The sequence below is a fragment of the Vicia villosa genome, unplaced genomic scaffold, assembly GCF_029867415.1.
Source record: "Vicia villosa cultivar HV-30 ecotype Madison, WI unplaced genomic scaffold, Vvil1.0 ctg.003867F_1_1, whole genome shotgun sequence".
Taxonomy (NCBI): Eukaryota; Viridiplantae; Streptophyta; class Magnoliopsida; order Fabales; family Fabaceae; genus Vicia; species Vicia villosa.
This window is the reverse complement of record NW_026706321.1, coordinates 31,068-43,983: the sequence shown is the minus strand read 5'-3', so window position 1 is coordinate 43,983 and position 12,916 is coordinate 31,068. Positions and strand designations below refer to the sequence as shown.

Sequence of the window (12,916 nt, the reverse complement as noted above, 5' to 3'; positions counted from 1 at the left end):
ATCACCATCGTCAACTAGAAACATGTGTAAATGTTTATTAAGGCACTTGTAGGACATGAGGAATTTGACATTACAATAGAAACATAGTCCTAATTTTATCCCGTCGCAATTGAATTTTTGTGGTGTGATACTTTTGACATTAGGGTTAAAAGAAGGGTTATATGGTAGTTTGGGTGGTGGGGTTGGAAGTAATAAAGGCAAGTTTGTGTTTTTTTTAGTAGGGCAAGGTAATGTTTAATGAGTTAAGTCGGGTAAGTTTTTTTTGTTAGGACTGTGTATTTATCCTCAAACAATTTGGCCAGAGTCAAAGATTTGGATATGGAATTATGGGTTAGGGATACAACATCACGTGTGAGGTATGACATAAACTCATTAATAAAACAATCTAATATGGCAGTTGGACTACATCCATCAACCCTATTGGATATAGTGGTGAAAGTTGTGTAGTATGAGGCTACTAAGGTGGTTGGGATAAGCTTAAAGAGGGAATGACCTAATTCTAGTTCAGGGAGTATGTGAACTCCAACCAAGACTCAAAGGGGTTGTTGTGTACCATCATTTGAAACGAAGGTATTTCCTCTTGATTTATGTGAACTATAATAATGGTGAGGCGTCTTGATCTGGAATGGCATAATAATAAATAAATTGCTCTGCTATAAAGATCCAGTGTAACACGTCGAAGCTATCGGATAAAGGAAAATATAATTTGACATTTATGATTTTAAAGGGCTGGTATGATGATGACTGGGGAGAGTTCTTCGTACATGAGAAGAAGGAACTAGTGGTATTCAAGAGACTAGTTAGTTTTTAACTCGCTCCATGCGAGTATACTCCTTTACACGAGCATGAACATTACATTCCATGAACTGTATCAAGCTAGCGACGATGGTGGTGATGGAAGTCTCCATGGTTTTCATCCGAGTGTTTTCTTCAATGACAATGGTGAATTCTATTATTTTAATTTTTATCCCCATTTAGTTGTTCTTCTTTAATAAGACATTCCTCTGGCAATCAACATTGAGTTTGGTGAGGTATTATTATCCCCACTTTTCAATCTTCTTTCCTCTGAAAGAATTTTACTAAAAACTTCTTCAAAACTCATAATTTTTCCCATATCTAGAACTATTTGAATCTCTATTCCTTGCATGTTCCCCTTGAAGCGCATGGTGTTGGCTCCCATTGAACCACTCATAGCATTGAACGATAAATGGTGCTTTTCTATTTAGTCTTGTTCACCGAGGCTTAGGGTTGGATCATATGGGTTAAATTAGGGGTCAATGGTATCATCATCGTCAACTAGCTACATGTGTAAATGTTTATTAGGGAACTTGTGGAACATGATGAATTTCATGTCACAATAGTTACATAGTATTTTTATCCTATCAAAATTGAATTTTGTTGCCGGTATGATTTTTTTGACATTAGGTTTACAAAGAGGGTTTTATTGTAGTTTGGATGGTGGAATTGGAAGTAATGGAGGTAAGTTTGTGTCTTTGTGAGTAGGGTAAGATATGGTTTAATGAGTTGGGTTGGGTAAGTGTTTTTTGTTAGACCTGTGTATTTCTCCTCAAACAATTTGGCATAGTCGGGGCTTTGGATATGGAATTATGGGTTAGGGCTACACGGTCACGTGTGAGGTATGACTTAAGCCCAAAAATAAAACGATCTAATATGGAAGTTTGACTGAGTCCGTCAATCCTATTGGATAAAGTGGTGAAATTTGTGTAGTACGAGGCCACAATGCTAGTTGGGATAAGCTTAAAGAGGGTCTGACTTGATAATTCATATAGTGAATGACCTAATTCTAGTTCAAGGGAGCATGTGAAATCCAACCTGTACTAAAAAGAGTTGTTGTGTACCATCATCTGAAACCATGGTATTGCCTCTTGGTTCATGTGAACTGTAACAATGGTGTGGCGTCTTGGATCTAGAGTTGCATAATACTTAAAAAAGATGTTATGCTCTAAGATTCGGTGTAACACGCCGAAGCCATCGAATTGGGAAAAGTCTAATTTGGTGTTTATGATCTAAAATGATTAATGTGATGACGATTGAGGAAATTTCTTTGCATTGGAGAAATAGGAACTGGTGGTATTCAAGAGACTTAATTAGTTTTTTAACTCATTCCATGCGAGTACGATCTTCTACACGAGCATGAATGTTATATTCCATGAACTCTGCCAGGGTAGAGGCAATGGTGGTGATGGAAGTCTCCATGGTTTTCATCCGAGTGTTTTCCTCAATAAGAATGGTGGCAATCAAAACACCAAATGTTAAGGTCAAAATTATTTGGAGACTTCAGAATAGCTTAAGCATCAACTAGATAATTGTTCAATAGTACCAAGAAATTTGAAGACATTAGGTATATTAATCTCCCTCTTGTATATCCAGCATTATACCCAGCAATAACATTTGATATATATCATAAAAAGCATGAAAGGGACGTGGGAGAACTTTAAAATGAAAGGTTTTGTTAGTATGAGTAAACTAAGTAGTATAACTAGTAATTCAAAACTTGAAATCAACATTGGCCCAAAAGTAAAGTCCATAGCCCAATACACAAAAAAAATCCTCAATTTTCTTTTTAATTTTCTCATCGGAACCAAAATCCCCTTTCTCTCTCTTCTTTCTCTCTCTTCTATTCTATCTATCCATTTCTGTTCATCGCCGACAACCGCCAATTCCCTCCATTTCAAAGCAATTCCTTCCCCCTCTCTCTGTTTTCAGGTACTTCCCGCTCAACCCCTCTTCCCCTTTCTCTCTCCATCTCTCCCTATCTCCATAAATGCATATAACGCATGGATTGGCTTGCTCCATTTGAATGTTTACCATTGCTTCTTGTTTGCCTTTCCATAGTTGTTATCACCTTCCCTCGTTGTATAGAATCATGGGTTGTCTTCAAAATGCGTTTTTTAATCTTCTTTTGTTATTCTTGAATTTTCTTTTTGTTTGGTTTGTAGAAATGTTGACATAAGCAAAATGGTGGGTGCAAATAGTCATTTATTTTGCCATAAGAGTTATAAAATTTAACTTATTCCTTACTCTTCAATGTGCGTTTGAAGGGGTTTAGTGTTATTGGAATCTTTAGTGTGATGAAGAAGTGCTTATGTTTTGTTTCTTGTTTAGATAACTAGCAAAAGTAGTGACTTTCTTATTTATATGACTTTGCAGCTTTCACTTTTTATTTGGAAGGTGGTGAATTATTCTTCATTCTGCTCTTTTGCAAGTGAATGCTTGTTTTGCTTTTTTGCTTTGTGGTAAGGAGATTTGTTTATGACTGCAAATACTTTGGTGAACAATGTACATTTGAGAAATGTTGCTGCCACAGCTTAATCTTGAAGGAAGAAGTATTTAAATGTGTTATCTGATTTTCTGGACTTGAAGGTTGAGTTTCTACCTCAGCGAATACTGTTTACACCCTTCAAGAAACTTCAAATATCAACAGATTTTAGTTTTCGGATTGGTTTAAGATGTCGGAAATCGACATGTCGGTTATTAAACCAGAGGTATGATGGTATCTTACTTCTTCCAATGTTCGTATCTCTATTTAATATACATACCCCTTGAATTCTTGAATAAGCTCAATGTTGTTATCTCTTTTATAGCATTCAAAGCTAAACCAAATTGATGTTTTTTTATCATTGTTGTTGTACGCGAGAATACGAGAATAAAGTAAGTGTAGCAGAGACGAGGATGTTGCTTGGACGTGTGGTAAGACTAGACATGATAAGAATAGAACCCAATATTAGAGAGTGTAACACCTATAGTAGAAAAGATGGTGGAAAGTAGAATTAGGTGGTTTGGACATGTTGAGAGAAGACTTGTAAATTCTGTGGTAAGGAGAGTAGATCAGATGAATCGGAGTCAAACAAGTAGAGGTTGAGGAAGACCTAGAAAAATTATAAGAAAAGTTATTTAGAAAGATCTCGAGATCAACAATTTGGATAGAACATTATGGCGGGAGTTGATTCATGTAGCCGACCTCATTTAGTGGATTAAGGTTTGGTTGTAGTTTTTTTATTTTTTTTTTATAAGCAGAGAGAAAATATATTAATGAGTACAAGGGTACTCAACCCGGAAAATACAATGGCAAGGAGAAAGAGAAGCAAAACTATCCAACTAAATAGTAGGAAGGATTGATTTGCCCAATTGACCGAGTCAGCTCAACTAGACCATAATCCTTAGCTAAAACACAGTCCCTAGTGAGAGATTTTATCTGCCCCATAATATCCATCTGCCCTAAAATTCCATCATTAAACAAAATAGAATTTCTTTGAGGTCCACAGAACCCAACAAACAGCTAACCAGAAGCAACTCTGAAAATCTTTAAATTTACAGACAAATAAGCTGTTAAAATAGATAAGGTGGCTTGGTTGTAATTGTTTTGTTGTTGTTGTTGCTGTACACATTGTGAGGGGAATCAGAAGAAAAATGTATTTAATGGTTTTCTCTCTACTTGCCTTATTTGGAAAAACCAAAACATTGGACTTGAATCTAATTAAAAAGCCCTACTATAGAATCAATACCTTGCTTTGCTTACCTTTTACATTGAACTTAAACTATTTTGATATTAATTTTCATTTTCAGATGATGAAGCCCTATATTTGGCTTCAGACTTCGGATGGTTCCATCCAACAGGTGGAACAAGAAATTGCAATGTTTTGCCCTTTCATTTGTCAAGAAATTATACAAAAAGGCGCGGGTTCTTCCAAAAATTGTGCCATATGCCTTCCTGAAAAAGTCACTCCTGCTATGTTGAGTTTAGTTCTTGATTATTGTCGTTTCCATCAAGTACCAGGTCGCTCCAACAAGGTTCTACCTCTTTTATTTAATGCTTTTCAATCATCATTTTCTTTATGCAACACGACTTAAGGCTGAAAAACTATGAATGTCATAGATTATTTGACATATGAAGTATTATTGGTATAGGAGCGAAAGTCTCACGATGAAAGATTCATAAGGATGGATACCAAACGGCTCTGTGACTTGACATCTGCCGCAGACAGCCTTCAGTTGAGGCCGCTGGTTGATCTTACAAGTCGCACACTTGCAAGAATAATTGAAGGAAAATCGCCCGAGGAGATACGGGAGATATTTCATTTGCCGGATGATCTCACAGAGGTTTGTGGTGCTTGCGAGAACTCTGTATGCTGATTATGTCTTTCGTGATCAATTTTCATTTTCCACATGTGCTTTTGATCCAGGAAGAGAAGTTGGAGCCTCTGAAAAACACAACCGATGACCCGAGGATAAGGCTTTTGAACAGGTTGTATGCGAAAAAAAGGAAAGAGCTAAAAGAGCGTGGGAGGTTAAAGGTAAAGTATATGTCATTTGTTCAATGTTCTCTTTATTTCTAAACGCTGACAGATGTTTGCTTGCATCTATTCTTTATATTATACTATTGACTTGATTAAGAATTGGTCTCTCGCATGTTTCAGAATGCTGAATTAGAAGGAGAGCATGTAGATGAACGCTCCGTTGATGACCTCTTGTCTTTTATTAATGGAAATGATGAAGGTAAATTAAAAATCTTTTATCCTTGCGTTTTATGGAAATTTTCCTGCTTTCCACCTGTAGATTGATTAACCACTACCAATATTGAATTCTAATATGATCAATCAAATGTTGAAATGAACCCTACTTAAGGCAATAAAATCCATTATTATGCTCATTTAAAACTGTAGTGTAATTTTTTTTTTACGTAGGAATCACTTGAAAGCAATAGGTTCTTAAATTACGTTCCAGTTTGTTTCCTTTGAATGGCTAATTACAGGTGAATGATTTTTTCGCAGATTCAAAAGGGTCTAAAACTTCTAAGAGTAAAAAGAAAAATAGAAGAAAAAAAGAGCAAAAGAAGAGCTCTCTTTTGACTGAAGTTTCCAAACCGAAAAAGGTTACTCTAAATATCATGTTCTTTTCCTGTTTTTATCCTCTCCTAATTAACAAACTCAATTATTTGTCATATAAATTCTAAAAGATTTTTGCCTGTTTTCTTGCGATAGGAGTTAAGTGATTATAGTTCTGTATCTGATAAAATCGCTGGGACCTCAAATAATCATACAGAAGATGACACTTTTAGTCATAAAGAGTTTGATGATGAAGATGATGGAGATGAAGATGATGAGATTGATCCTGCACTACAGGAAAAAATTGACAGGTTGGGCTCCATTTGAAGTACAATATTTGCACTAATTGCTTATACAATCTAATTTTTTTTTTTGGTCGATGGCTGTCAACCTATCACTGTCTTTAGCATAGTCGAGTCGCAGACCTCTAGCTTTTCCTGTCATTAGTGGTCAGTACTCAGTAGCATTGCTGAATATATTTATATGGTAGATAGCATATACAGCGGGAAGTCATCTGAATGATTGAACTCTATCCTTCTACAAATTGTACTTTATGGATCATCTATAGTGAGTTGAAAATGAAATGAAGTGGCTGTGTTCTGTGTTCTTCAGAGAGGGAGGCTTGACAACATTTAGTTAAATTTTGTTGGATTTAGACTTGAATTTTATAATCTTGGTCTTGGTTTTGGAGGAGAATGATAGACTTAGTAATGTTGTTGTATCTCATAGCAGTCTAACTATGGATTTTTCAAGATTCCGAATATTGTAAAACCATTAGCTAGGTAACACTAATGGTTTTGATTTGGTGTGTGACCTTTGCTCTTATAAAAGTCTAGAAGGGTTTACGAAAATTGTTTATAAAATGTACATAAGTTGTTTTTAGTTTATTTTCATATGTTCGTACATGCTTATATAATTCTTAGATTTTGTCTGAGTCGAATTCAACCCCAAAGCTAGCCCACGGAGGTGAGGGATGCTCAACCCTTATGAGGACAAATTTGACCATATCTCTAGTCGATGTGAGGCATAAGCACACTCTTTCATGCTTAGCCTTGGACATCTAAAGTGCGAAGAAATATGGGTTCCCCGATAATAAAGATCTTAACACCTCTCGTGCTTAAGACTAGACATTTGGAGTGTAGACAAATATGAATGACCCAGAAATAGATCTAGAACAAACTTTGTTACCATTTTAGAATTTGAACTGGACCCAACCCAACCCCAGTAAATGCTCACGATGGCGAGGGCTGCTCAAGCCTTATAAGGACTAATTTGGCCATATCTTTAGTTCATGTGGGATCTCAATACACTTAATACTCAAGATTGGACATCTAAAGCGGGACAATTGTGGGTGAACCAATAATAGAGATCTTAATAATGATGCCTATTCACTCAAACTTACTTGTTCATGACATTCTTGTTAATTGTCTTCCCCATATCTAAAGCGGGACAATTGTGGGTGAACCAATAAAGGGATGTTTGCATGATGGTTATACAACTGTGCTTTTAAAATAATATATACACGGGTTCTTATTTATTTGATTCTTTGACACAGGGAAGTAGAAGATTTTGCCCGCCGTTTAAATTCTGACTGGCCTGAAAGGATGCAAGAATTTTTATCATCAGGGCAAGAAAGGAAGTCGACGCTTTTTGCTACCAACGGGAATGGTCTTCTGAGGCGAAATATTTGAAAGGTTTGTCTAACTGTTTGCGGTTATTTTACTTACCGGTGATATGCTAGCTGAACTTTTAAACTCCCTTTTAGTAGCTGACAGCATAACAATAGTATTCACAATAGTATTCTTGGCATTCCTTTCCATTCATTTTCAAATTCATTTTTTCTGTATTTTATCATGCACTATCAACTTTTGGAACCATGGTGTGCCATTCAGCCAATAAAATTTTCTCCTTAAGCAGCAGTGTTATGACTTCCTTATCTTTTGGTGTTAAGATTGATAGTGTTTCGTTCCATTTCTCACATTTATGGTGTCATTATGTACAGGACTGGACTCAGAATGGAAATGAATATGCACAAGCCTTACTCATCTGGCCAACGGCTGGAACAATTTTGAGAGTTGCTGACAAACACTAGAAAAGTGTGGCATGTCAGTCGTTTTTATTTTTCCGATTTACTCCCTAACTTTATTCCTGCACTTCATTGTTAGTGCTTAGTCCAGGCGCAATTTGATGCTGCTGGGGGCTGTCTTATTGTACTTTATACGAAAGATTCAGAAATAAAAACTGTTTTCTGAGCTTGTAACTTGTAAGGGGCGTATATAACTTGTGCATTTGTCTTTGGTTTGTTCCTTTATGAGTTTTGATTTTAGAGACTGATAATATATGTACTGTTAGATAAAAAAAAAGGTTTGAAGGCTAGTTTGTGCCTGTTGGGTTATGTTATGCTAGGTGAAAAATAGATTGAAATTTGATGGTTTGATACATTGCTTGTCTAAAGCATTTTGATACTATTAAAGGTTAACTTTGAAGTAGTTGTTACTTGTTACAAGTCATACCATTATCATATTTTCTCGTTACGATAATAGTTGTTGCGAACCATGCCAACGATGGAAAATGAAAAAAGATCAACCAATATCTTACAGTTAGGATGATATCTCAAATCTCAGCTGCTGCTTGGTACACGTTTGTGCATGATATCATTTGGCTGAAAATTTGTTATACTTATGATAGATCTACAAGTGTTACATAATCTCCTAAGGTTTGTTGTAATATAAGTTTCCTGTAAACTAAAACCTACAATACTATTCTGTTGGAGATTACTGGTCTATAGGTTGATGATCCTCTTGCATGTGAGGGCAAGGCATTTTTGGTTGCCCTCTTGTCCACAAAATCTTGAGTTCACCTCTCTTCTTTCCAAATGACAAAAAGGTTCCTGCATTTACAGAAATGAATGTTTAAACAATTGTACTAGTTTTGATGCCGATACCTATATGAAGGCCTCTATGAATTGTGAAAGAGTAAAACAATCATATAACCAGTGTTTTGTGATTCAAATTTATTTGTGTAATAGTTTTACTAACCAAGTGTAAATGGGACTATATACAGCAAAGCTGGTTGACCATGTCCATCCATCAAATTCAAAGCTAGGTATGTGACGAGAAGACCTGTAGATCAAAATTCATAAACATGATATAAACGGTAATCCAAGCGTAATCAAGGAAAATTACTATGACGTATCCTATCAATGAAGACTTAACCTAGATCAAACATAGTAGCGTACCTAAACCATAAGCACTCATCGCCCACAAGAAGTATCCTGATCGAAGTTTCCTCTTTGCTAACCAATCATACCTGTAAAATTTTCAACAGAATAATCAAGTTCATGAACCATTGATAAGACACAGAAGAGATCCATGTGAGACTTTCAATTCAACCTTAATGAAAAGGCTACTAGAAGCCCTGGTAAGATTATGTCCCCGAAACCGATGACACTGTAACCACCCCAAGGATCAAACAAACGCGGTATCTTGAGCAGCATTGGAATACCATCTTCTCCACTCCTATCACCGCGAGCTACCTATAAAGAAGAGAAAGTGTATCATTTTAAAGGGGAAATAGGAAAACGAAATGGAACAGTGAAAAAATGGTAGGAATGGGAGATATATCTTGAAACACTGACCACTATCATCACACTCTCATGGAATATATATCTAGAGAGAAACACCCAGAAGATGTCATATAGGAAGGCACAGCTGAGAAGAACAGTTCCAACCTTATGAAAAGAATGTATACTATTAGTGTCGTTATTCGTAAAAAAAGAAAAAAGTAATCGGTATTCTAAACTAGAGAGAGTAAAAAAATGAAGTGTGAATAATCATCACCTTGAGATTTGGTATATGGACAATCTGAAGAACTGTAATTATCAAAGCAATACCCTGAAAATAGAAGATTAAGAAATACGTTCCTAATTCCGGAGAAATAGGAAATTGTCGAAACAAAAAAATGGAAAAGTATAAGAACTAGTCTTACAAGAATATCTTGACCAATCCAAGCATATGATACACGGCGTTTAACTCCCCAAACCACAGCAAACACTATGCAAAAGGGAGTAACAGCAAGCGTGAGATATGAGACAGCACCAAAGAAAGGTATTTTCACGTATGTTTGCGCAGCACGTTGAGACCAACCAAAACTATAAAAAAACATTTTCTTGTCAATTTGATATCATTTCGGGTGAACTTAACAGAATAAAGCATCTTGTAAAGTTGACATTACAACAATACACGAGACTTACCATGATAAAAGAGCCACCAAACAAGTTTGCAGTCCCTGAAAGCATGCAAAGAATAAAGATTCAGCTTCTGAATCAACAATAAACATCAAGCCGCAAAATAGTATCCGATATTTTTATATAGTCTAACAGTAATAATCAAGAATAAAGCGTTGAAGAATAATAACTGACCTCAACCCCTCCAATGCAAAATAGAACCACTAGAACTTCAACAAACCAGAATGCCATTAGTTTGTAAAGCATAACCAAGAAACACGAAGCAATCACAACGAAGGAAACTGCTGCTGTGGTACTTATTTCCAAATAAGGACTCGAACCAGCATTCTCGGTATTTAAACACTCATCTGAATCATCCTGAAATCATAAAAGTTCTATATATATCACTATCAAGAGAAAACTAATACAATTGACATGAAAAGGAACCAGGTAAACCTTTAATAGCTTCTCGCGCTCAATAACTTCCTCTCTGGCTGTCCAGGCAGACCAGTAAGAAGCGCATATAATGGTACCAACAGCCATAAGCCATAAAAATACTTCTGCAACATCGACCGATGGACGCCGTGGAGAGTATAACTGCACAGACACTTTAAGAGCGAGCAAACATATAAGACACAGAACCAGTGGTAAAGGAAAGCATAATCAATTACAAAAGAACAGACACGTTCACAGAAGAAGTGAAACATACCAGTGGACTTGTTTTGTATATAATTTTCTATGGTTTCACCGGCATCTTGTGGAAGCATGACAACAGGTATTCCAATATCAACATCGGTTTCATTCTTTTCACAAACCATCTTGAAAAGTTCTGCAAAATTACTATATAAAATTATTGCTTATAATAAAAAGCCTTTTTTTTCCTAATGTGTTAGAAACAAAATTTATTACCTATAACCTTAAACTGAAAATTTTGTATTGAAGATAAGAAAAGAAAATTATACAACAGGTCTTGAAATGCATTTCGGAAAAGAAAAAAAAATTGCATGCAAAAACCTGCACGGTTATTTATAATCAGGATGGCCGAAGCACCGGCTCCTTCAGCTATATTTGCCTTGGTTGTGAAACTACATTGTCCTCGGTGCACCAAAATGACCTCGCCCGTAAGCTAACAAAATTCCAAGGCACTCGATATTACAAATTATTAATAAACTAAAAATTTCAAGCTTTTAATTCTATGCTTAACTTAACATCCACAGAAGATTTGCATTATTATTCAGTAAGTCCCATAGCACAAAACTAGAATACCTTATTCTTAGGCTTGCTACAACAATCAGGAGGGTCTGCAATGGCAACTCTAATATGATTAGCGCGCTTTTCTTTCGATTCCAATGTAGGCCCAAATCTTGCACCAACACCGACATACTCGCCACTTTCCACACCATCAATCCAAGTCGGAACTTTAACCTAAGGAAAGAAAAATCGGTCAATATACCGAAAAAAAACTCGTACATACATACTTATAACATACATACTTATAACATAAATACTTACCATATAAGTACTTATCAATTATCAATAAGCTATTTCTATAACAAACAAAGGATTAAATAAAGCCAAATTGTTTTTCATAAAAGCTATAAGCTGCTGTCACAATCTATCCTCAAGAGCTTATAATAAGCTGAAAAGTGAAAACAATGTACTGACACTTTCAGAATCTATTTACATAAATTCTCTGGAATAGTCTTACAAATGTTAAGTCAATATAAGAACTCAAATAAACTAATCCAAACAGTCCTTAAATCTATAAATAGACACCACTATACTATGAATCATCTATCAACAATTTCAATAGAATTCAGTCTACAAAATTCTTTCTCACCTTCAATAAAGGGTAATTTTTGGAATACAAAAACTAATGCTAGAGATTAATACATTCACAAAGATAACAAAGCCTGAGATATAGATACAATACAACAAGAAATCTAAAATATAAGCAAGTATTAAAATTTTCTATGATGGTATAATGATTAGTAATTCAGTACCAGAACAAAGTTGTTGTCACATCCAGGCCTTTTGGGAGAATTATCATCACGGTGTACTATATCACCAGCAAAACTCATACCGAGAAGAAGCATGAACACAGTGAAGAACACAGTGAAATCCATGTTGGTTTGAGAATTGAGAGAATCTTGATTGTAGAATGGAATTTGAGGTGAGAAAAGAAAAGGGTTTGGAGTGTGAAAGAAAAAGATTATATCTTTGGGAAAAAAGAAAGGAAAAGATGGAGGTGGTAGTACAAGGGAAGAAGAGGAAATCGTGGAGGGGTGAAGTGAGAGAAAGACAAGAGAGAGAAAGGGACACAAAGGTTTTTGCTTTTTAATATTTTTTGATAATGATAATAATAATTTATTTATTTAGTTTTTTTTTTTTGTGTTTGTCGAATGTAAGATGGAACATGAAGAAAACGCCGCGTGGTAACCGTTGAACTAGAGTTTCATCTGTTTCACGTTATTTGTTTGAGGATTTGGCCACGCGGTTCGTGAGAACGTGATGCACACGCGATTTTCAAGGGATAAGTGTAGGAATAAGAATAGATATAGGTATAGATAGCGGGTTTACCTACGCTATTGGTTTGATGTGGAGGCTATATAACCTCGAAATATGGTAAAATTAAATGTACTAGTTCTTCGTCCAAAAAAAAAATGTACTAGTTCAAAATGTGAATGAGGAGGTTGCAATGTATTTTTTTTTTTTATAAATAATATATATTTTTTGTGTGTGTAGATCTTGAGTCAGACTCAAATTATATATTTAAAAAATAAATTTAATGTGAGTTAAAAGATTATATATATATATATATATATATATATATATATATATATAT

The 12,916-nt window shown here is 35.3% G+C and overlaps 2 protein-coding genes across 3 annotated transcripts; one reads left to right on the top strand and one right to left on the bottom strand.

Moving 5' to 3' along the window:
• The first annotated feature begins 2,602 nt into the window (after positions 1–2,602).
• On the top strand, positions 2,603–8,106 carry LOC131641589 (SKP1-like protein 21). 2 transcript variants are annotated; one of them, XM_058911891.1, is made up of 11 exons: positions 2,603–2,727; positions 3,172–3,257; positions 3,385–3,506; positions 4,588–4,812; positions 4,930–5,121; positions 5,205–5,315; positions 5,439–5,517; positions 5,793–5,893; positions 6,003–6,157; positions 7,402–7,540; positions 7,849–8,106. In XM_058911891.1, exons 3-10 carry the CDS (start codon positions 3,471–3,473, stop codon positions 7,535–7,537), a joined length of 1,035 nt encoding a protein of 344 aa, XP_058767874.1. In that variant the 5' UTR covers positions 2,603–2,727; positions 3,172–3,257; positions 3,385–3,470; the 3' UTR covers positions 7,538–7,540; positions 7,849–8,106. The 2 variants fall into 2 exon arrangements, with proteins under 2 accessions (XP_058767874.1, XP_058767873.1); XM_058911890.1 differs by having other exon boundaries at positions 3,172–3,506.
• A 303-nt stretch (positions 8,107–8,409) lies between these two features.
• On the bottom strand, positions 8,410–12,407 carry LOC131641588 (signal peptide peptidase-like 4). The gene is made up of 14 exons (XM_058911889.1): positions 12,075–12,407; positions 11,338–11,496; positions 11,086–11,197; positions 10,781–10,900; positions 10,528–10,679; positions 10,267–10,449; positions 10,099–10,133; positions 9,834–9,996; positions 9,686–9,739; positions 9,484–9,576; positions 9,239–9,381; positions 9,085–9,155; positions 8,885–8,968; positions 8,410–8,736 (listed from the first exon to the last, which is right to left on the bottom strand). The coding sequence occupies exons 1-14, from the start codon at positions 12,195–12,197 to the stop codon at positions 8,621–8,623; spliced, it is 1,608 nt and encodes a 535-aa protein (XP_058767872.1). The 5' UTR covers positions 12,198–12,407; the 3' UTR covers positions 8,410–8,620.
• Between the last annotated feature and the right edge of the window lie 509 nt (positions 12,408–12,916).

What these genes read in the sequence shown, in the direction of transcription:
- LOC131641589 (XM_058911891.1), top strand. Translation starts at nt 3,471, where the DNA reads ATGTCGGAAATCGACATGTCGGTTATTAAACCAGAG. An exon ending in TACCAGGTCGCTCCAACAAG is followed by an intron (nt 4,813 to 4,929) that starts GTTCTACCTCTT and finishes TTATTGGTATAG; the next exon opens with GAGCGAAAGTCTCACGATGA. An exon ending in AAGTTTCCAAACCGAAAAAG is followed by an intron (nt 5,894 to 6,002) that starts GTTACTCTAAAT and finishes TTCTTGCGATAG; the next exon opens with GAGTTAAGTGATTATAGTTC.
- LOC131641588 (XM_058911889.1), bottom strand. Translation starts at nt 12,197, where the DNA reads ATGGATTTCACTGTGTTCTTCACTGTGTTCATGCTTCTTCTCGGTATG. An exon ending in GGATTGGTCAAGATATTCTT is followed by an intron (nt 9,740 to 9,833) that starts GTAAGACTAGTT and finishes TTCTATTTTCAG; the next exon opens with GGTATTGCTTTGATAATTAC. An exon ending in ATGAGAGTGTGATGATAGTG is followed by an intron (nt 9,382 to 9,483) that starts GTCAGTGTTTCA and finishes TCTTCTTTATAG; the next exon opens with GTAGCTCGCGGTGATAGGAG.